The 24,823-nt window shown below is 45.7% G+C and overlaps 1 protein-coding gene across 6 annotated transcripts in view; it reads left to right on the top strand.

Annotated features, from left to right (window-relative positions):
• PHACTR1 (phosphatase and actin regulator 1) overlaps nucleotides 1-24,823 on the top strand; it is a 1,343,031-nt gene that overhangs the window by 827,592 nt on the left and 490,616 nt on the right. For all 6 annotated transcript variants that reach the window (XM_069620495.1, XM_069620496.1, XM_069620494.1 and 3 more), the window contains one exon: nucleotides 5,702-5,866. In XM_069620495.1, the coding sequence (XP_069476596.1) occupies nucleotides 5,702-5,866 (165 nt within the window). The remainder of the gene's footprint in view (nucleotides 1-5,701; nucleotides 5,867-24,823) is intronic.

Raw genomic sequence — 24,823 nt, 5'->3', positions numbered from 1 at the left:
GGATAGCTCAGGGGCAGCGTGCTTGTCTTGGAAGCAAGATGACCCGGAGCAACACAGGCTCGATCCCTGGGTCCGCGCTTAAACCTCTGAGTATTAAGCGCGTTGTAAATAATCTCTGTCTATTTCATCTACCGAGTCCACATATTGGGTGGGGTATGATATAAAAATTGGAGGATGGATAAGAACATAGTAGGTGGTGTACTGTGTTCAGGCACGTGCTCATTGAATGCTTCATGATTGTAAGGCTCACTCATTTCAAGATATTTGCTATGACAAAACGTTCATACTGTTTACTGCTATAGTAACTAAGCTAAAATAATGGGATCCAGTGCTGCTTCGATATGCTACCGATGAACTGCATATGAAGCAAGTTGTATTGTAGCATAATGAATGAAGACTTGCAATTGGACTGGCAGACAACACACTTGTTTTGTGGATAGCAACATTCCACATCCGATACTGTTATGTATGTTAATCCCAACGTACGTGTAATAAACGATGACCAAAGCGAGTATTGCATTCTTACCAGGCAAATACATGCCAGCAATACAAGCAATAACCCTTTCTGCAAATAAGTAAGTGCAAATAATAGCAGAAGTATTAACACGGTCAAGAATTAAGCGGGCAACTCCTGGCCAGCTAAGAGCTTTCCCGGTTTTGCTGACATTAGTTTAATAGTAAAACTGCTGCCTGACTCTAAAGAATACACATACAGTTAGAGTAATGTCCTACTTTGGAGAAGTAGTCTCTGATTTACGGCAATATTGAAAAGTCAGAACTCATTTGAGTGCCAATTTAATCATTTGAATGCACAATGCCATCCAGGAAGGCTGCGCCCCTCATCGCTAGATAATCGTAATTAAACGCTCTTTAACAATCATAGGATTTAAACATACAAAGAACAGAAGTCACATGACCAACCAGACGAATCGGGGAACCTATTCCATTGACCAATCCAGGTGCCAGGCAATGGTCCAATAGGAATCCTCATTAGAATAATAAGTAGCACTCAGTAACAATTCAGTCAGGACCAAATGACCGGCGGACTACCATCCGAGTCGTTAGAGGCACCAAGCCTATAGGTAAGCGAGATACTAGAGGGTGCTCCGATTCCTTGCACCATGACGTGAACAGAGATAGAATTTGATTCATAGTAAGAACCCTAAATGCAATGCATTGAAATTGACTAAAGGCAATAACTTTAAATGCAAAAGGGATTATCGGCTTTTATGATCAATGAAACTTGTGATACATCACTCCCGCAAGATTTTTATGAACAAATTAGTTATTATCAGACTAACTCTCTTAATTCATGTAAAGGATGGTTCAAACATTATGCGACACAGCAACGTCGGGTTATCCGCCTTTACTGCACACATTGTCAAGCTCCGCGGCACAGCTTTAACCTAGTCACGGGTGCAACAGCATCACTTGAACAACTAATCACTCGAGGAACTTATTGACCCCACTCACCAAATCACCGAACAATTTACCTGTTTTAAATGTGCACTGTCTTCAGGAAACGCATAACCCTACATACAATTTATGTGTGCAGTCACAACTCCCACTACGGCAATAACCACCCATGAGGGACCTCTCGCCATCGGTCAGGTCTACCACCTGCGTGTCTTCTAGCAGCACCACAAGGTATCCACGGAGCTACGGAACAGCGTTAATCTATAGAGATTATTTAAAATAGGAATCAATTCCACTCCCACCTCTGTCCAGGTTCACTCCCTGCACCGTCACTACGGTAAACCACACGTGCAGGCCCCCGCTGCACTTCAGGCATCCTCTCGGAGACACATGGACTAGGCCTGACCCACTTTCGATCCTGCATGACCACTTAAATATAATCATGGTGACCCGTGAATGAAGTGTTGAATCTCCTAAGATACACGTTAACAACTAGGTGGTTAGCATTACTTGTAAACCTCTCAAAAAAATGACGTGACAGTTGGCACTCCCATCCACCAGCCAGAACGCTATTTGCCAATTGTAATAATACATATGCTTCAATGTTACATTTTATATCTGGGGCAAACAGTGCCAACATCTACCGTTTACTTTTTCCCAGATGCACTAATTCAGTGATATTATTCCCCCTGGGCTACCTGCTTTCATAACAAGAATACAGAAGAGACACCTTATTCCAGGTGAGCTCACAACATTACCTACAACCCACATACTTGACTCATCTCTCAATTCAAACACACCAAGTGTGCCATCTAACATACATCTCCCCTCTTTTCTTCCTTTCCCTTATGCATTAATGTCTCTCCTGTTTTATGATACTGGCCCTCATTACGACCCCGGCGCTAAACCATGGTGCTGTTAGCACCATGGTCCATGCCGGGGTCCGCCATGGTGAATGGCGGAATTACCGCCCCATTCCAAGGTTGGTGGGGCGGTAATTCCCCATTCACCATGGGCCCTTCCCCATTCCCATTTTTGCCCCATAGGGCTCAATGGGACTGGGGAAGGCGCTAAGTACGGTGCCGCAAATTGCGGCACCGTATTTAGCACCAAGGTCCCTTTGTGGGTTGGATTTTAACGCCTGCAAAAAGCAGGCGTTAAAATCGCCAAAGCAGGCGTTAAAATCGCCAACCCGCAAAGGGACCTCGTAATCTGGCGTTAAGGGGTTAACGGCGGCGTTAAGGGGTTAACGGCGCCGCCACCTTTTGCAGCGCCGTTAAGCCCTTAACGCCAGGGTTGTAATGAGGGCCACTGTCTTTTCAATTGAAATGCAATACACACATCAACAACAATAAACTTGTAAATATGTTGCTGCATTTTGATAATGGTATACTGATTATGACGTTTTAGTGATGTCAAGACACATATCATTGCTCTTGTGAACATATCCCATATGGCACCACAATCACTATTCATTCAATCACTTGTCACTTTGCACTTTTCATGCTTGTGTTTGGATATGATGACTAATATCTGAACAAACAAATGTTTACGGAATAATGATTGTAGCCTTGATAAAGACATTCCAATGGTCGAAACACGTGTCTGTCGGCATCCACCTTGATAAATACATTTCTAAATGGTAGCAAGCTTAAACGAGTGGACTATATCTTTCATCACTAAAAAACATAGGAAGCACATATGAGATGTGTATAGTGCCAATTGTGTAGGAATCCAACACACACATACAAAGTTTCTTGATATGTACATAACATAAAAATGTACATTCCCAATCCATAATAACTGAGCAAACTACAAATAGAACGGTGGGTCTACATCACCGCCTCTTTATGGACGATACTATATTATGTCTTGTATTTAGCTGGACCCTTTGAGACAGGGGAGCAATCACTGGACCTATAACCAACCGGACAATACACACGTGACACCTCCAACGCTGAATGAAGACCACTAAACATGAATTTCAGTGCAGAATCTGAACGGAATTAACTAAATAACTTGTACATGGAAAGCAAGCACCTGGGTTACCTATTTATTTATTTATTGGACATTTATATGGTGCCTATAGACAAGTGTTTCCATGCGCCACAAGACACAATCTGGGATTGGGGGGGACAAAATGGGAGGGGGACCTACAACACAACTGTGCATGAATTCCCTTTTGTGTTTCAGTAGCGTTCATGTTAGTTTAATGATTTGCTGCTGTAAATACTGTCGCCTTGTCTAGAGTTTAACACGTTTGGCTACATGGACATTATACAGGCAACTGTCACAACTGCCCCTCTAGCTACTAAAAAGCAGGTGGACGCTGGCCTGCATTTTAGGTTGTCGGATACAGCTTATGGTAAGTGTGGGATCGGTCAGTAAAGACCGAAGTGGCCAGGCATCTTCTTAAAGCTAGTGTCTACCACATTGTGTAGGGCTGCGATAAGGGGTAATTAAGGACTGGCTGCATAACCCGTTTAATTAATAGTTTTCATCACATGCTTCTGGGAGGGAGTTCTGAGAAGCTCGGAGAAGTTCAGGGAAGTTCAAGGAGTTGAAGAGAGCTTGCAACGGGTTCCACTACTCCTTGGCGGATCTCCAATGCATACTGCTGTGCCAATAGATACCTGGTGCACATTGCCATGCCTAGGGAACCTTGATTGAGTATGTTGAGTCTACACTTCCAAGCTTACATTTCCGACTATTGGTGTGCCCAGGAAAATGCGGCTCGTGCTGCCAGGTTCCTAACTAAGCAAAGTGCAATGCCATCTTGAACGAGATTGGAACTACTCTAGATTAAGTCCTTTTGACTGAGAGGCACATTGAAATAAAGTAATGTTCTTGTGAATGCATCTCAATCCTCTCTTACTCTTTGATATCCGAGTGTTGCACAACACTCTGTGAATTTACTAAATAACTTTGGGCCTCATTACACGGATGGCTGTGGACCAAGGTGCTATTAGCACCTTGGTCCATGCAGGTAAAATACCGGCACCACCTTGGTGGAAAGGGGAATTACCGCCCTATTCCAAGGTTGGCGGGGCGGTAATTCCCCCTTCCCCCATTGCCCTTCCCCATTCCCATTTTTGCCCCATAGGGCTCTATGGGAATGGGGAAGGTGCAAATTACGGCACCGCAAATTGCGGTACCGTAATTAGCTCCCTGGTCCCTTTGCGGGTTGGTTTTTAACGCCTGCAAAAAGCAGGCGTTAAATTCCCCAACCCGCAAAGGGACCTCGTAGTAAGGCGGTAAGGGTTTACCGGTAACGGTAAAATACCGGTAAACCCTTACCGCCTACCGTGTAATGAGGCCCTTTGTCTGCTAAGCTGGAGTGCATACTGCTGGGGAACTGGTAATTGTCTGTATGCCAAAGAGTGGTCCCTTTTTAACTTTTAGACCTGCTTCTTTGGCTCTTTATTTCAGTTTTGGGACCATAACACTCTAAAACTATGGACACACACAAAACAGTCAATGTTTCTTTTACCAACTTGGAATGTATAACCATTTTATAATTCTGTTTTTGGCTCTGTTGAGTTTTGTATTTGAAGATACACAGAATTAGATGATAGGTTATTTATAACACGCTTAATACCCAGAGGTTTCTAAGCGCAGACCCGGGGATCAAACCTGTGTTGCTCTGCGTCGTCTTACTTCCAAAGCGAGCACATTGCTGCTGAGCTATCCTCCCGAGACAATCAATCGCAGTATTCCACAGCTCAGCTGTTACTCTGCCGCCTTCCATATTTCTGATAAGAACAATAGTGGCAAGGTGGTAAAGATTAGATAAGCAGCTGGTGGGTTTCCTAAATCTGCAATTTATTTTATTTTTTATTTTGTTTTTCAATTATAACGCACTTAATACCAGCCAGTGGTTTCTAAGCGTGGTGTAGGGATTCGAACCAGTGTTGCGCCGCATTGCCTAGCTTAGAGAAACGCGCGCCCCTGAGCGATGCTTTCTCCCCATTAACTGATTGTAAAGGGCTCACATTTGTTTGGCAGCATATTCTTCCACCTAAAGCAGCGTTCTGAAACCTTTGTCTCTCTAGATAGCTTGGACTACAACTACCATCATTCATCTCCACCATAGTCAATGGTAAGGGATCATGGGAGGCATAGTCCAAAACAACTGGAGAGTTCAGGTTGCAGACCCTGACCTGAAGGAACAATTGATCACAACCGAGTAACACTTGCTCCAGTCTTGGCACTAATGGATGAAGTTTCCTCTATGCAAGGACCTTCATTACTGAATCCGCTTTTTGTACTTTTATGTTTAACCTAGCTGAAGAAGTGGAAAGGCTGGCTGCGATGCGCTCCGATTCCTTGGTGCCGGGGACACACACGCCGCCAATCAGGAGAAGGAGCAAGTTTGCGACGCTGGGAAGGATTTTCAGGCCATGGAAATGGAGGAAGAAGAAGAGCGAGAAGTTCAAGCAGACGTCAGCAGGTAAGCGCCATGTTTTGGCACAACACGAAACATCGCAGTCAGCGGCAAAACGGATATTTTACACACCTTTGAAAGGTGTTACAGGCCCAAACACACTATCCGCAGTACAGATTTAAGACCAAGAAAGGTTATATCGTATATGTTAATATGGTTCTCTTGTCTGTTATGCGGAGACATCTTTGTGCTTCAGAAGTTATCAGATGTTGGTAATGTTATATTTTGAAACTGTATAAGTGTAATTAAATATCACCTAATAGTTATTGGATTGCAAGGCCATTAGCCCGTGCTAGACTGCCAGTAGACTCCCATCAGTGCCTTTGTGTGCCTAATCGTATTGTCCACTGTGGTATTTTGGCTTTGTAATTGGGCTATGTTTAGCAGTGGGTAGTGGTGGACAGATTCTCTGAGTACCGCTGGGGCGCATTGCCTGAGCACCATTGGTTATTGTTAGCTAACGACGGCATACGACGGATAAGCCCTACGGTACACAAAAGTAAACTTGCACGCATAGTTTTGGTCCACCTCTCTTCCCGTTTAGGGTGGTAAGTGCTTTATGCCCATCACCTGCTTGCTATGCTGGTTTCCGCCTCCCTCCCAAATGAATATGCGCCTAGGCTGCCCATGCATACCGACCAGCCTTCGCGGGCTTTGAATTCCACCTAGCGGTGATGATGGAGGGGGATGGGCAGTGGTTGAGGGGGATCTCTGTGATCTGCCAGCAAAGGATTTTGTCCCCCGCCTCCATTGTTAAGGATGTGGGGGGCACCCTGCAACCCCCACTCCTCATGGTCGGTATTTTCAGACCCAAATTGTTCGAAAAAACTAGACCCAATGGTAGTGACCGAATTCGGTCAAAGGTACCATGCGTTCACATTTTTTAGTACAATTTGGGTAATCTGGTTGAGGGCAGGTATTTCAACATCTGTATTTCCAGCTGTTGATGATTTGATTACTGCAGTAATAGACTGCATGGATTTTCCAATTAGTCATGAGGTTTAGCCTGTTTCTTATGCAGTGAACGATTACAGAGACTTTCCATTGAGTAATTGCGGCAGGCTATTCGATCCCGCTTATTGTTCCCCTTGACAAGTATGGGAAGTCTTGCCCATCCGAAAGCAAGCATTTTAGATTGGGTGGCAGCTGCCGTCTTTGTCTTCGTGGGGTGCATTTCTAAAATGGAGAAGGTTTATTCAGTCCAACATAATCACACTCATTGTACTGGTTGCCTCCAAGATATTAAAAGAAGACATTCAAAACGCATATATATTGTTAGCTTGGTCTTCCACATTTCAATATTTTGTTTTACTGAAGATTTACTGAACATGAACCTGTATCCATCACAATTGGCCTATTTTGTCAAACTTCTTTGTTACCTCAAACAGTGTGTATAGAATTTGAGAGATGAAGGGGCTGAAGGTCCGATCTGAGGCCAACCTTCCCCTATTCACAGTTGTATGGAATAATTCAAGGTTTGCATAAGTGGCTGTGCAATACAGAAGTGAAGCCAAGATGCAAGGCAGGAGTGGGGATGCGTGAGGTGCTGTGAGAGATATCACGGTTGCCAGACATTTCGTCGAAAAAAATTGGTCGACCAGACAAATGGTCGAACCAATTTGGTCGAAAACCAAATGGTCGAAATTTTTTTTTTTTTTATTTTAACCCTTTTTTTTTTTTTTTTTGGGGGGTCCCCCCCCCAACCCCCTTTTTTTCTCTAAAAACCCATTTTTTAACTAAACAAAAACCCGAAAAATAAATATATAAATAAAAAAAAAAATTCGACCATTTGGTTTTCGACCAAATTGCGTCGACCAAATTGCAGTCGACCAGTTTTTTTTCGACGAGTTGACTGGACACCAGATATCACAGCGTTGTCTGTACGTGAAGGAGCAGTGTTGGGGAGAGAGAAACACTGGTGGATCTGAGCACAGCTCACGTGACTGTTATTGACCACAGATCTGGTCATTTCCTGGGGGGTGAGGGGGGGGTTATTGGAAACAAAGAGGAAATGCAGCTTACTCCTGCCCATTCATTATTCTCCCACTTCTGTGGGATAAGGCAATCAAAACTTGCTTCTTTCAATGTATCCTTTTTATGCTTTGAACTGCGTAAACAACTCATAGGATTAGTCAAGTGTCTGTTCTGAGGAACAATAGCCGCCAGGAAAGTAAGGACTACAATGAATGGTTTACTTTTTTGTCTGGACCAGCATGAGGTGCAGGTAATCACCGAGACACACGTAGATATGCCACTTAAAGTAAGGTTGCCAGAGCATACCTCATAAAGTTCCCTGCCCAATTGGGACAGCTTCAGTAAAGTAGAGTGCCCTTGTCAATTTCCATTCCCAAGATAGAGTTTGTCTGATTACATTCTCTCAAAAGAAAGCCGGCCTGATGTGCGTGCAAGTGTTTTGCTGGAGAACTTTCTGGCAACATTTTTCACCCTCCAAACAAAAGTATATATATTCAAATGTCAAATTTTCTTCCCAGAAAAAAAGTCTTTTAAAAAGGTGAAAACATTTGCTGAAAAAAAATGCTTTAAAAAAACAAACCAATTTGGCAAAAATAGAAATTTGCTTTCAAAACATACTGTACGCTGCAAAACAGTGAATTCTTTACCCACCAAATTCATTTATTTTGTTAAACTAATTTTTTTCAATATTCAAAACCAAGTTGAAAGTTGCATCCACAAGACAAATACATATGTTCACTCGCCCCTATTTCTAGCATAAATATTTTCAAAGTGTCTACAGAGCTGTGCTTTTGACAGACGTCCCTTAGCGTTGGCATAGCTCATGAACTCCGTCGCAGGTTTGGTATCTTCTTCTTAGACTAAGCTTCCGGGACGATTTAGAATTCAGACCATTGATGTACATAAGGTATGAAAGATGGTATATTTGTCTGTGATCTGGTTAATAAATGTCTTTTTTCAGTATTTTCCCATTTAAAACATAAAATGTTTATTTTTAACTGGAGAGCTTTGCAACAGTCAGTGTATACTGATTTTGCTATATTTATTATGGTTTTAATTAAGTGCATCTTGGCTCAAAAGAAACAGAGCGCTGAGCAATTAGCAAAAGTGTGAAATAAGCATTTAATGGAGGAGGTTCAAACGGTGGATGTTGAGGCGTGAGAACCGATGCCGTAGAAGTGACCAGATCCTATGTTTTTGAGGAAGAAGTGACCACATTGTTTTTTTTGTTTTTTTTACCGAAAAAATACTTAAAAAATAAAATATATGTGGGGGTGGGGTAGTGTGGAAGGAGGGAAGGCTGTGGAGGGCTTCCCCCGCAATATTTCTTTTTCTTTTTCTTTTTTGGTCACTTCACTCTTTCAAAAACAGGGATTTGGTCAAATCACCTACATCCGTGAGAACCACCTGGATATTGGCATAGGCCATGGATTGAAGACTGCATAACATCAGGGGGACAATTTGTATGCAAAAATCACATCACTTTGTTTCCACTTCCTTTTAATCGCATTGTGAAAAACATCTTGTACAGAATTACTATGGTAAATGTGGGCAGATACAGAACGCCCATGATTAGTATCTTCTTTTAGAGCACCTCAGGAATTGGTGACACATATTTTTTATGTCTGGGTACGTTTTCAAAAACCTCAATCTTTTTAGTCCTGGGACAAAAATGTGCACATTCTCTACATGCAACCTGAACTTGTTTTTAAAGCTTTCCTGTTTTGGGGCTGTGTGTGTGCTAAAATCTGCCAAGGTCATTGCTTCTGTTGTGCTGTGACATTTTGTTATATTTCATAAACCTTGCATCCATCACCTGTGATGCTTCTTGGTGCTGTGGAACAGGTGGTCCAGGTCTGACATCCTGAGCAACGTGCTGCAAAGTATTTATAATTCTGAATGGATTCACAGATACAGGCTCTGCTCATGCTAGAACCAAACTCCTGTGGTCTCCTAAGTTCAGTTTCTTCAGAGTTGTGTGTGTTTGTAGACTCTGAAGATGCTTTCTGCATTAGGGCCTTTCATTTTGCTCTAGGTGGGTCCAGGTGGCTCATGATCTAAGCTTGGAAGCCCAACAACCTTTTAATGTAGGAAGGTCTTTCTGGGAAGCCATGTATGAGCTACAGCATGGGGTTGCTTGTATGATGTGTGGACATGCGCTAGGTAGAGCTAGAACATAAGCAAAGGAAGGGCCAGTGGTCACTAGCCGCGAAACCAAATGTCAGTCCAGTATCAGAAACTGCATGTGGTCTCTCCACACGGCTGCTGAGTGGAGGCCCGGAGGGCTCAAATACCTCCACGCCTTAGGGCTTCAAGCCACAGGAAACCACTGAGATATTGAGGCAAATGTACCTCCACGCGAGGCAGATGGAGTTATGGGCGGGACGTACAGTCTACACAACAACTTCAGCAAACATGTGCCAAGCAGTTGTTGCACTTTGTGCTTTGCCTTCAGCGCGGTTGCCTCGGGAAGAGTTTGGCGATGATTTAAGTCACGGTCTAGTGTATGCTGTGATCTGAGATCCGGAGAAGCCCCAGGTGCAGGTTTGGGGTGATTTAGACCAAGTAGGAATGTTTTAAGAGGAGCATAGGATTGTTCGTGCATGTTACTAAATGAAGGTCAATGGGACCATTGAGACTGGCCTAGAGTGAAACAGTGTTCATATAAGTGAGGCGTACACTCAAAGAGTGGGACTTGTGGTGTCATGGTATAGAAACATTTTGAAAGGTCTGTGGAAGCTGTACAGTTCTTGTGCTGTGGCATGGTCTCATGTTGCAGAAACATGGTTTGCAACCGAGTACTCCCAATCTATCTAATATATATATATCCAACCTTATTATTGTCATAGCTCGCGTAGAAATGATGCTAAAATGGATGTATCCAGGGGGTTCAGGCATGTCTGATGCCTGTGTGTGTGTGGAGGCGCAGCAGTCCTGCTTTTTCTTGGCCAACATCAGGCAAAATCCTGTCAGCGCAATGGATTGCAGCCGGCCACTTGATCTGTCCATGACATATGACCCAGTGCACAGTGCAGTCCTAAGGTGGACAGCTCAAGGCTCAAGTGCCCTCACATGCCAAACGCTCACTTCCCACATGGGGCCAGATTGCACTTTGCAAGTTCAAATTCCAGCAAGGGTGTCCCAGCCCTTCATCCGGCCCAAGGCAATAGATTGAGTGTCATTAAATCATAACATCCAATGTGACACTGCCTAGAAGTGGCGGGAATCTGGCATGAGGCGCTGTATCTTTATTCCCTGCCTCGAAAACTGAGAAGGAATCTTGGGAGCCCTCCTAGCGTGGGTCGGTGCTCTGCTCCCTGGCCTCATCCACCTTCACCATACAGGGCACCTACTGCTGTGCCCCCAGATGTGTGCCCAGATTGTGTAGAGCCCGGGCAGGAGGCCGTGTCTTTTCTGTCCTTGCACCATATATGTGGAACTCTCTCCTGTTTCAGCTTCGGGAAATGGCGGACCATTTTAGCTTCCGAAAATCCTTAAACACCTAATTTTTTGGAGTCTTTTGTGTTCCTTTTTGCGTGTTTGATGGTTCCTCACTGGTATGCCTAGCGCCTAGATGCCCTTGGGCCTTAGTTAGCGCTTTATAAATATTAGTACATTGCATACATTACATTTAAAGGGAGCCCTCATCAGAGGAGGTGCTCTTTCACTGCGAGCTAGAGTCATAATTGTACACTGACGACACGGCCGTCCGACTCCATCCGGAAAGGCGCCCAGAGCATCCCCAGTACCACATAGCACACTATGTGGGGACCTGCTGTTACTCTCTCCTTCGTTCTCCGCTGCTGGCTAAGCTTGGAGGTGCTCTCCCCTCAGGGTTTTTCCCCCCAGTGCTTATGCAACCCTTCCAGAGGGCTCCTGACTCTAAGCAGTTTCTCTCATTGTTAGCATGGTAGGAAAGGGAAGGACATTTTTCTATGGGAGGCGATTGCCACCTGTGGCTCTCCAGATGTCTTAAACTACAACTCCCAAAAATACTCTGGGCCTCATTACGAGTTAGGCGGAAATTCTGAGGTAAATCCGGCAACAAATAGCCCTGAGGAATTACTGTTACCACCACCTGGTCAGGCAGGATTACTGCCCGATTACAAGTGGTGGTGGTGGTGTAATTCCCCATTTATTTTGGGTCCAGTTAACCCAATGGAGCTTTTTGGGGGGGCATTACCACGACAGAATTTTACGTTCAGTGGGAAGATTTACCTCCAGGGTTTTGCTCCGAGGTAAATCCTCCACTCAAAACCAAAATTCATAATTTGGCATAGTGGTAAAATTGGTGATAACTCAGTTACCGTCAATTTTACCACTTAGCATCTAACTCGTAATGAGGTCATCTATGTTTCTATGCTGGATAGTATTGATGGGTTTGGTAGCCCAAGACATCTAGCAAGCTAAAGGTTGAAGACCCCTGGTAAAAGCAAAAGAAAGGCATCCAGGTAACACCTGCTGCCTGACAGCTGGACTGTGACCCGCAGCCCTCTCAGTATGAGAGACCCCACTGTGCTGCCATGGAACTCTTCCACACACTTTTCATCGGTGCCTAAAGGCTGGCTGGTACTAGCACAACACTAAGTGGTATCTAGTGATAAAGTCGCCTGGGAAATGGCCACCAGGGGGCGACATTTACCGAAAAATGCACCCTCAGTAAAATCAAACACTTTCCTCCTAGAATATTTTGGGAAAGTATTTTAGGGGTCAGGAAAAATAAGTCCCCTTCCTGGTGACTTTCCAGGCGACATTATCACATGGAGCCCACTTCGTCAACTAACACTCCAGACATTCCATGTGAATGAACCCCGCACAGACTACAACATTAAACATGGTTAATATGCTGTTACAGTACTTAGAAGCGGGAGTAATTCTGAATGAACCCTTGTATATGAACACAAACAATAATTATACAAAATAAATAATATCAAATAAACAATAGCATTATTCTGAAAATATTTAGACTTAAGCCAAATGATGCAAACTATTATTATTATTATTACTATGATTGTGTGAACTAACTCTATAATGTTTTTTCCACCCTGGATGTAATGTGATGTGTTCCCAAAGTGGTTTTCCTAGAGGATGTGGACCTTTGGTGCTGAGTTTTTCCTGGAACGGTGATTGTGGAACTGCGAACTTAAAATACCCAGTATTCCTCAAGAGCATAGCACATTTATACAAAAGTGAGTCATGTGCTAGTCCTTTCATTGAGCATTTCACTCTTGACATTAGAAACAAATGTCTACACTGCAAATATTGGTGCTATACATAGGGCAAGCATGGCAAGCGCAACACCATGGAGAATCTGCATAGGCCATGCCGGTGCATCCCAGAGCAGCTACATGCATTTACATTCTACAGTGTACTCTATGGGCCTCATTACACGGTAGGCGGAGGAGCAAGGTGCTATTAGCACCTTGGTCCATGCCGGTAAAATACCGGCACCGCCTTGGAGGCAAGGGGAATTACCGCCCTATCCCAAGGTCGGAGGGGCAGTAATTCCCCCTTCCCCCATTGCCCTTCCCCATTCCCATTTTTGCCCCATAGGGCTCTATGGGAATGGGGAAGGCGCTAATTATGGTGCCGCAAATTGCGGTACCGTAATTAACACCCTGGTCCCTCTGCGGGTTGGTTTTTAACGCCTGCTAAACAGCAGGCGTTAAAGTACCAACCCGCAAAGGGACCTCGTAGTAAGGCGGTAAGGGTTTACCGGTAGCGGTAAACCCTTACCGCCGTCCGTGTAATGAGGCCCTTTATATTTAATGCTTAGGGCATCCCAGAGCAGGGGCATGCATGCACATTCTACTGTGCACTTTATACAGTTCATGCTTATGGCATCCCAGTGCAGGGATCTGCATGCACATTCTACTGTGTACTTTATATAGGTGCATGCATGCACAATCTACTGTGCACTTTATAAAGTTCATGATTATGGCACCCTAGTGGAGGGGCATGCATGCACATTCTACTGTACACTTTATACAGTTCATGCTTATGGCATCCCAGTGCAGGGGCCTGCATGCACATTCTACTAAACACATTATATAGGGGCATGCATGCACATTCTACTGTACACTTTATGCAGTTCATGCTTATGGCATCCGAGTGGAGGGGCATGCATGCACATTCTACTGTACACTTTATACAGCTCATGCTTATGGCATCCCAGTGCAGGGATCTGCATGCACATTCTACTGTGTTCTTTATATAGGTGCATGCATGCACATTCTACTGTGCACTTTATAAAGTTCATGATTATGGCATCCTAGTGGAGGGGCATGCATGCACATTCTACTGTACACATTATACAGGGGCATGCATGCACATTCTACTGTACACTTTATACAGTTCATGCTTATGACATCATAGTGCAGGGGGCCTGCATGCATTCACATTCTACTGTGCACATTATATAGGGGCATGCATGCACATTCTACTGTACATTTTATACAGTTCATGCTTATGGCATCCCAGTGGAGGGGCATGCATGCACATTCTACTAAACACATTATATAGGGGCATGCATGCACATTCTACTGTACACTTTATGCAGTTCATGCTTATGGCATCCCAGTGCAGGGGCCTGCATGCACATTCTACTGTTCACATTATACAGTTCATGCTTATGGCATAATAGTGCAGGGGGCCTGCATGCACATTCTACTTAACACATTATACAGGGGCATGGATGCACATTCTACTGTACACTTTATACAGTTCATGCTTATGGCATCCGAGTGGATGGGCATGCATGCACATTCTACTGTACCCATTATATAGGGGCATGCATGCACATTCTACTGTGCACATTATATAGGGGCATGCATGCACATTCTACTGTACACTTTATACAGTTCATGCTTATGACATCATAGTGCAGGGGGCCTGCATGCATTCACATTCTACTGTGCACATTATATAGGGGCATGGATGCACATTCTACTGTACACTTTATACAGTTCCTGCTTATGGCATCCGAGTGGATGGGCATGCATGCACATTCTACTGTACCCATTATATAGGGGCATGCATGCACATTCTACTGTGCACATTATATAGGGGCATGCATGCACATTCTACTGTGCACATTATATAGGGGCATGCATGCACATTCTACTGTACACTTTATACAGTTCATGCTTATGACATCATAGTGCAGGGGGCCTGCTTGCATTCACATTCTACTGTGCACATTATATAGGGGCATGCATGCACATTCTACTGTACACTTTATACAGTTCATGCTTATGACATCATAGTGCAGGGGGCCTGCATGCATTCACATTCTACTGTGCACATTATATAGGGGCATGCATGCACATTCTACTGTACACTTTATGCAGTTCATGCTTATGGCATCCCAGTGCAGGGGCCTGCATGCACATTCTACTGTACACATTATTTAGGGGCATGCATGCACATTCTACTGTACACTTTATACAGTTCATGCTTATGACATCATAGTGCAGGGGGCCTGCATGCATTCACATTCTACTGTGCACATTATATAGGGGCATGGATGCACATTCTACTGTACACTTTATACAGTTCATGCTTATGGCATCCGAGTGGATGGGCATGCATGCACATTCTACTGTACCCATTATATAGGGGCATGCATGCACATTCTACTGTGCACATTATATAGGGGCATGCATGCACATTCTACTGTGCACATTATATAGGGGCATGCATGCACATTCTACTGTACACTTTATACAGTTCATGCTTATGACATCATAGTGCAGGGGGCCTGCTTGCATTCACATTCTACTGTGCACATTATATAGGGGCATGCATGCACATTCTACTGTACACTTTATACAGTTCATGCTTATGACATCATAGTGCAGGGGGCCTGCTTGCATTCACATTCTACTGTGCACATTATACAGGGGCATGCATGCACATTCTACTGTACACTTTATACAGTTCATGCTTATGACATCATAGTGCAGGGGGCCTGCATGCATTCACATTCTACTGTGCACATTATATAGGGGCATGGATGCACATTCTACTGTACACTTTATACAGTTCATGCTTATGGCATCCGAGTGGATGGGCATGCATGCACATTCTACTGTACCCATTATATAGGGGCATGCATGCACATTCTACTGTGCACATTATATAGGGGCATGCATGCACATTCTACTGTACACTTTATACAGTTCATGCTTATGACATCATAGTGCAGGGGGCCTGCTTGCATTCACATTCTACTGTGCACATTATATAGGGGCATGCATGCACATTCTACTGTACACTTTATACAGTTCATGCTTATGACATCATAGTGCAGGGGGCCTGCATGCATTCACATTCTACTGTGCACATTATATAGGGGCATGCATGCACATTCTACTGTACACTTTATACAGTTCATGCTTATGACATCATAGTGCAGGGGGCCTGCTTGCATTCACATTCTACTGTGCACATTATATAGGGGCATGCATGCACATTCTACTGTACACTTTATACAGTTCATGCTTATGACATCATAGTGCAGGGGGCCTGCATGCATTCACATTCTACTGTGCACATTATATAGGGGCATGCATGCACATTCTACTGTACACTTTATGCAGTTCATGCTTATGGCATCCCAGTGCAGGGGCCTGCATGCACATTCTACTGTACACATTATTTAGGGGCATGCATGCACATTCTACTGTACACTTTATGCAGTTCATGCTTATGGCATCCCAGTGCAGGGGCCTGCATGCACATTCTACTGTACACATTATATAGGGGCATGCATGCACATTCAACTGTACACTTTATACAGTTCATGCTTATGGCATCATAGTGCAGGGGCCTGCATGCATTCACATTCTACTGTGTATTTACTATATTTCACGCCTAGTGCATCCCAGAACAGGGGACTGCAGTGTCCTTTACATTTTGTACTATTCTGCTAATGCCTTAGAAAATATATCTCACAGCTACTAAAACATACCTTGCTGATAAGAATGGTTTACTGCAACTACTAAGACGTGGTGGAGCGGTGAGCTGAGAATCGGAGCACGTGCCGTGCCCTGTCAGCCTCTCCGGCCAGGCCGCAGTGTTTTCGGCAGGAATCCCAGTGTAAGCTCTTCGGGCTTGATGGAGGACGCAAGGGCATTAATACCACCTCTAAGGGGACACATTGTTACCCAGGTGAACATTGAAACTTCGAAAGTGCACATTTGGGATTCATGCAAGCAGGTTCTTAACCCTGGAATACATTCAAGTCACCATAATCCAGTATGCGTTCAGTGTTGTTCTTTGATCTGTTTCCGTCACGAGGTCACATGCATGTAACTGGGTCAGAGTCCTTTATCATTCAGTGGCATGAGGGTACCTTGAAAAGGGGACAAGTAATCAGTGGTCGAAGTGTACGAAAAGAAGTAGTGGAACTATGTTCCCTGCTGGTCTGCCCCTGCTCCCCACAAACCCCATCACCACACCGCCTCCAACACACAATACAAACCCCCAAACACATGTACCTGCTGTCTAAGGGAATGTTCAGTCTAGTGCACTGAAAGAACAAGTTTCAATTTGGTTCTATGCTGTTATTTTTAAACTAAACCGTTCCGGAATGGTTTCTTTTTAAAATAAAAGTATAGGAGCAGTACAACTTAATTTAAAAAAGTAGAGGAGCACCGCTCCCGGCCGCTCCCGCCCACTTCGACCACTGCAAGTAATGGATCGCACCTGGAGAGCTGTGGGCGCTTTTAAAATGAGAGCTGCATCGTCATCCGTTCTATATGATGTTACCCTAGTAATTTTTACCGAATGAACTTTTACCGAAAAAAGGTAATATCGATTTATTTATTATAATTGCCCCTCCCCTCGAAACCTTTTTTCCCTACGTTTCGACCTCCACCCCAACCGCTCACCCCTTTTAGTCCCTTAGCTCCACGCCATATGTAGTTATTTTTCTGTATTCTTTCGGTAAAAGTGAATTCAGTGTTTGTTTTTCGGTATAATCACTGGATACCAGGGGTCAAGTCCTAAAAATGAAAGTGGGGGGACCCGTCAACAAATGCAATGGGATGTGATGTCGCCAGAAATTAGCATATCAGGGTGAAATATGCACATTTCATTACATTTGCTTTGCATAACCACCCAAATTGCACAGGACGAATGTCATTTGCCTTTCATAAAAACAACACACACACAAAGCCCAGAGAGGATTCTTTCTTCTAATAGTGTCTTTGAAAACGTTAAAAGGTGTGCATGTTTTAAACTCTTAAGAACCAATACAAATGTTTTTCCTGGGAATTGCAGTACTGAAATGAGACATTTTACCATTAGTTGTTTGTTATTTTTCATCAGGTTATATAATGCACTGGTGAAGTATCAGGCCTACAAACCTGATGACTGTGGTTCGATCCCCGTGGTCGGCTTTAATGCCTAAATTCAAAGAGGATATTCACTGTTTATCATTTTAGCTGGGGGGACTGGGTCCACCCTCTGAAAAAAGTGGGTGGACTCTGTCCCCCCACGTGTACCCTCGACTTGAGCCCTGCTGGATACCATCTTCAACGTGTCTAACAGAAAATAATGGGCCATGACAATATATCCGCCCTCTCGCAGGGGTAGAAGTGTGCCAAAAAAGCAGTGGGACTGTGACTCCGGCGTGGGACAGAGTAGGGAGGAAAGGAGCAACGTGCAATACATTGTTCAAGGGTTGAAGTCTTGCTGGTTGACAGCCAATTGAAATGAAACCGATTTCACTTTAGCTGTAACCGATATCAGGTGGTAAAGGGGAGACTTGTGCTTTAACTTCACAAAGCACAGTTCTGGAATGGTGAAAATGTTAACAGTAAGAAAAATAAAAGTAGTGGAACACGGCTCCTAACCATTCCCGCCCACTTCTACCACTGCCTCTCGGTGGGAATGTGTCTGTGTGCACAGATATTGTGAGTGTCCAGACAGCCCTGCCACTCAGTGAGCACCTGTGGCAAGCATTGCCCTCCTTCTTTCATTGTATACTTTGCGATACTCCTCAGGCAGCTTAGTTTTAGCTCATGGTGGTGACGCGAAACACCATGTATGTGAAAAAAGTTTGGATATTGGAAGTATATATGCGCTTGCTGCTTGTTAGACATTTGCTGCGGGATTCATATGCTGAGATAGCATAAGTGACACATTTTCTATGATATGAAACCATATGATATTATGGTGATTTACAACATCCATAGTTGTCTGAAAGGTAATTGGTTAATTGCAGCTATTTAGCTGCTCATTGTCTGCATTCTGGTCACATTACTGAAATTTAAGGCAGCCATTTCTGCGTACAGGGTTATCAGTCTGAAACATGATGGGTTAATTACAGCTGCCGAACAGCTCCTGACGTAATCAGAACTTCTTATCAAAGCGTGCCTCAACAGCTTGATTTCGAAGAAATACAGCATCCCAAGACACAGCCCAACACATTTCTTTTTTTATAACAAAGTTAAAAATTGGTACTAACAAGCAATTCAGTTCATTTGAATACGTTGGATTTATCAATGCCTTAGCTTTTGTTTTTTTTTTTATTTTCTTTCTGCCCTATCATTACATGCTGCTACTATTTTGAGAAGCCCTCTCTAAACAATAACAACTCAAGGCACCCTGGCACCTGTGAGTGGGACTTGTACATAGCCCCAACAGCTGCATGATCAGACTTTAAGATGGCGGAGAAAAGCAATAAGGCAGTGCTGGACTATCCTGCTACAGGGAGAGAAGCATTCTGGCAAGCGCCGTGTGACATGTCGCACATTTTGAAATGGGTCAGAAGGCAGGCGCCATCTTTTCGAGCATTGAATAAGATCGAGTTGTGACTGGTAGCAGCAGATCAATAAAGAGCTGTCAAAAACAAATGAAATGGATGAGAGCCAAAAAGAGAAGCTTAAGAAGATGCAGCCACGTGTCATAGCTGGTGACCCCCAGGAGACCTTTTCTGTAGGTGTGGTGGTGGATAACAAAAGGTGCAATATTGTTTTCAGCCTAGAATTTGCTTGGGCATGTCTTAGCCACTGCCCAATCGATAGGGTACTTTGCTCCTGAGATGCATACAGGGGTCATCAATAATAATGATGTGTTGTTTGTATTGTATATAACCCCACTAGCATCTAAGCCCTGTGTGACAAATCAAGTTCCGGGGCACCAGTGGTCCAGGGATGAATATCGGTTTCTAAACCATCAATCAGCCCCACACCTCTAGTACACCAGAAGGGATCCAAACAGATTGGAAACAAAAGCAAATTATAAACCCCCTTGTCCAATTTTGGTAACGTGGATGGAACGGCAGGCTTATTTCTGCAAGGTCGTGGATCGTTGGTTAGTTGCAACATAGGTAAAAGGTTATTATTACCCAATTATAAAAGGGACTGTCCAGTGAAGGTTGTATAAAAATATCTACTTTATTATTAACACAACAGACCGTTCTAGCACACTATGAAATACAACCCACAGTATAAAGAAATGTAGAGGACAGAGTTTCAAAGAGGGGGGATGCCGTTGGTTACTAACAAGAGGGTAGTTGCTAAAGTAATTAATCACAATAGTTCAAGCAAATTGGTTTCAGCACAAAGGGAGCAATGGGTCACACAATGTCACTATGGATCTTCGGAGAAGGACTATGGGGACCGAACCACAATGTAACTTGTGCTTGTAGAAGTTATTGGTGCTCGAAAGGGTCGAGTCGGTTTCATGGCACTTTGAAGCTCCTGCGACAGAGTTCAAGATGGGAGACATCTTCGGGTATCAGGCAGCAAGCAGTTTGGCAACTGAGGGTGGGCGGACGGTGCAGGCTGGCCTACACAGCGGTTCGGGGTCAGGAATCATTGTCTCAATGCTGGTTGGTGGGTCTAGAGCACTGGTTGAGGCATCTCAGATGACATTAGCGACTGCAGCATGGCCACAGTCAGTGGTGCAGTCGGTTGCAGCTCGAAGGGCTCGACTGGCTTCAAAATGTCCTTTAAGGTGGACACTGGTTGATGCTTGTGGATGCACACTTCTTCTAGCTTCTTCACTGGGCTCATATCATCCTTTAAGGCAGACGGCCCAATGCTGGGGAGAGTGTTGCAGGCAATGGCCTTGTTTTTAGTTTGGTTTAGAGAGTCGCTTGCACTTCCCACCTAGGAAGCTTGCTGCAGAGCCTAGCGGGGCATGCTGTGTTCTGGCTGGCTACCTGTTCTGGAGCTTCTGGAGGGTCCTCTGGATTCAGTATCTCCCTCTATTTCCTTGGAAATGGTTAGAGGAGGGATCCTGCTTCCCTCTTTGGAAATCCTGGCCTTCCTTCAGTGGAGGAAGCTGTAAGGCAGACAGTACCTTCAGCCAGGGTCCAATGCGGAAGTGCGGCAAAAGTGTTTGGCGGTGGTGTTCTCTGCTCTCTGTGTTTCCTGCTAGTGCTTTTGGAAACAGTTTGGAAATATTTGCTGAAATACGTTCCTCAATTACTTTTATTTCACAGACATTTCGAGCAGATCTGAAATATTGGAAAGCGGCTCCTTTAATCAACCGCAACACCTGCTCACTCCATAAAACATGCACTCTAAGCGGGAGCGGAGCAGAAGTGCAGCGAAAGTGTTTGGCGGTGTTCGGTGAGGGAGGCAGGGTGGCCCGGATCAAATGAAGTAAGTTTACAAGTTTACACTTTGGGGCAGACAGTTTGTCACTTATACTGTAAAGCCGATCGAGGACTGCGGGTAATATACCTTTGACTCGATCAGCAGCTCCGCAACTATTGTTTCTATTTAGAACCTTGCCTACCCCAGCCATTCTAGCTCTTTGAGATTGAGGTTTCGGGGGAGATGTCATAAATGTACAATCTGAGGAGTGGTCCGATGGGGGACAAAGTGGTCCCACCGAATCCCCCTCATAACCCCGCCTCTATGGACTATTCAGACATGTCTGGAAAGCTGTCTTTCCATCCATATAAAATGGGGGGCGGGGTGGTAGGTTCCTCCCCCCTAAGAGCACCTTCCCTTCTGACGCTCAAGTCCCAACAAGTTCAGGACTGAGTGTCTCACTAACAAATAATGTGAAAGTTACAACTCAATCCACTCCGAGGAACTTGGCAGTAAAAAACCTATTAATGTCAAATCTGAACTACACTGTCACTGCTGTTACCATGAAAAATACGATTGAAGATCACTTCTCTATATCCTCAGCTGACTTAACAAAGGACCATGGTCCACCATCTCTGGAAGAGATTTCAGATAGTCAGCAGCCTTTGACTCTAACACATAACCAGAGCCTTCAAACGTTGTATTCCCCAATTAGGATTGCTGATTATGGCCGCTCTGCTCCTCACAGCAATCTATCCTACGAGCTGAATACTTTACCGGAATTGGGGCCAGATTCAGAGGAAGAAAATAACACAGCCCGGGGGGGCGCTGTTGAGTGCCGAACAAGATGGCCACCTGATTTGGCACCTTTGCGACCAAAGACTCGACCCAAGCTGTCCCGATTTACGAGCCGCAGGCCCAGGGACCCCACGGTCCAAATCACGACAAAAAACGGTGCCAGGGACCCTTGTAATCGGGCACCGCTGCGACCATCATCCAAAATCCAGCGCCGGCGAAGAGACGGACTGATCCGCCCGGCATGCCCGAGACACGCCGTTACTCTTGCGGAGGCCTGCCGGGGGATGGCATGCCTCCGCGGCTCTGGATAGAGGTGGAGATCGGGGGCAGCCTGTGCGTGCGCTGAGGCCGCGCATCACCGGTGTGGGTGGATGCGGCCGTTGGAGATGTGTGGCCCGGGGAGTGCGCTGGTCCGGCGTCGCTTAGGGGAGGCAGCTGCCCATACATCGGCCCTGCCCGGGCCTCCCCCTCGATTGTTGCGCTTCGTCGGAGAGAATGTTCGGTGGAGGGCCTCCCCCCACCATCAGCGAGACTTCAACGCTCGGGGTGGAGCTGCGGTATGCCAGCGGACACCAGGTACTGTGCTCCCCTGACGACGCACGCTAAGCTGCCAGATCCTGGTGGCCAGAAGGTACGTGGAGGAGGATGGCCCTAGGAACACCCCCGTGGAGGGGCACTGCTTCACTCCTTCCCTGCAGTGCTCCACGGATTGCCTGCCGGCGGTGCCCGGCCGCGAGGCGCAATAATAACACTGGTCTGCGCCGCCCTGGGGGGACACCGCCAGTGAACACTTGATACAGAACGCACTGGGGCCCGGTGGCTCGCATCTGAGGACATACTCCACCTTTCCCCGAGGTGTCCCTGCAGCGCGGGTTCGCCTGAATCCTCTCGCTCATCTACGCATGGTCTGGACCGCATTAGACTCTTGCATTGAGCCTCCCATTTACTTGGACTGTACGCCCCACATGTTAACTGGAGCCTCCTGTGACCCACATCACCTATTCCAGAGTTCACGTCCTGTCCTTCCTATAGGCAAATACCACAAGGCTGAGAGACATTCACCCTCGTCCCCCCAGCAAATATAACTGGATACTTGCGCCTGAGCTCCTGTTCTCCGTGGCGGTGGAACGGTGTCACCGCGTCTAACCATTCAGTAACCTGCGACGGGTGCCTTTGACTACACGCAGGTGGATTTGGGTCTCCATCCTCATCTCACCTACTACAGGTCGAGTTCCCATAGGCTGCATTGGTAGTCGCATTCATTGTGTGGGCGAGAGCACGGTCACTGGACCCCCTGATCACCTACCTGATCCTCTAGGTCCCCCCTCCTGGGGTACAGTGGGCAGGTAGGGCTGCCTGCCACTGCACACCAATTCAACTGTCTGCACGATCTGGGGGACCCCCTTCTCCTGACAGGGTCGAATACAATATCCTACTGTCACCCTGGGCAGCTGCCCGCGGCGTGGGTGAGTGACTTGGTCCCCCAGGGGGCTGTATCCTGCTGGTCCCCCTCTCACACTGACCGAGGCGCCACTACCTCTCCCTCACTCCACTCGACCCTCGTCATCGCCACAATGACCAAGGGGGCCGGGAAAAAGCAGAGCTCCATCAATATGTTTGCAAAGACTCACGTGAGATCGTCGGAGGAGGTCCCTGAGCAGGCCCCTACTAACTCATCATCCCTTGTCACCCCGGAATCCCAGAACATGATGGAATTCATCCGCGAGGGCTTCACCACACTCCATTCGAAATTAGATGACATGAATGGCACCATATCCTCCATCAAGGCCCATATTGAAAGGACTGACAGTCGAGTCGAATGTCGGAGGTCGAGACCGGGGTGAGCTCCGCCGAGGATAGGCTGGGTGCCTTGCGTGCGGAAGTCACTGCTCTTTCAAACCGAGTTCTTAAGGTGGAGAAGAAAAATGAGGACTTGGAATCCCGATCGAGGCGTAACAACCTCCGCATTATCGGTGTTCCCGAGAATGGTATCAATGAACCAATGGAGGACTTTGTTGAACATACATTGATGTCGCTCCTTGACTCACCGAAGCTCAACCCACAGTTTGCTATCGAGCGGGTGCACCGGGCCCTGACAGCTAAACCTAAGCCTGGCGCTCCTCCACGACCCATTATAACTCGGGTGGTGAACGTCCGAGACCGTGATGCCCTCCTCAAGCCTGCAAGACTTAGGGGAGAGCTTCTGCTGGGTGGCGCAAGGATACACCTCTACCCTGACTTCTCTGTGTCTGTCCAACTGGAGCGCAAGACTTTCCTAGTGGTGAAGAGAAGGCTCAGAGACCTTGGAATTAAATACTCCATGCTATATCCCGCCAAACTGCGCATAGAGCATGCCAACCAGGTATTTTTTTTCACGATCCCGGAGGAGGCCTCCAGATTCGTCGATGAACATTTCCCAGGCTGACCCTCCCCTCCAACCATGTTCCTACAACTGCTCAGCTGTCCCGATGGGGGGTCACCGACACCGGCCACGCCCCTACGCCTGACTATATTAGTCTCTTACTCCTTAATTGGCTCAGCTTGGTTCGCCTCTACAAGTTTGTGCCATACTAATATGTGCAAAAACCTTTTCCAAGTTACGTATGAAGCTTCATTGTAGGCACTATGTTTTATTCGG

Source organism: Ambystoma mexicanum, chromosome 5q (assembly GCF_040938575.1).
Source record: "Ambystoma mexicanum isolate Mex_15411 chromosome 5q, UKY_AmexF1_1, whole genome shotgun sequence".
Lineage (NCBI taxonomy): Eukaryota > Metazoa > Chordata > Amphibia > Caudata > Ambystomatidae > Ambystoma > Ambystoma mexicanum.
The sequence above is the reverse complement of the archived record's forward strand: the minus strand, read 5'-3'. Positions and strand labels throughout refer to the sequence as shown.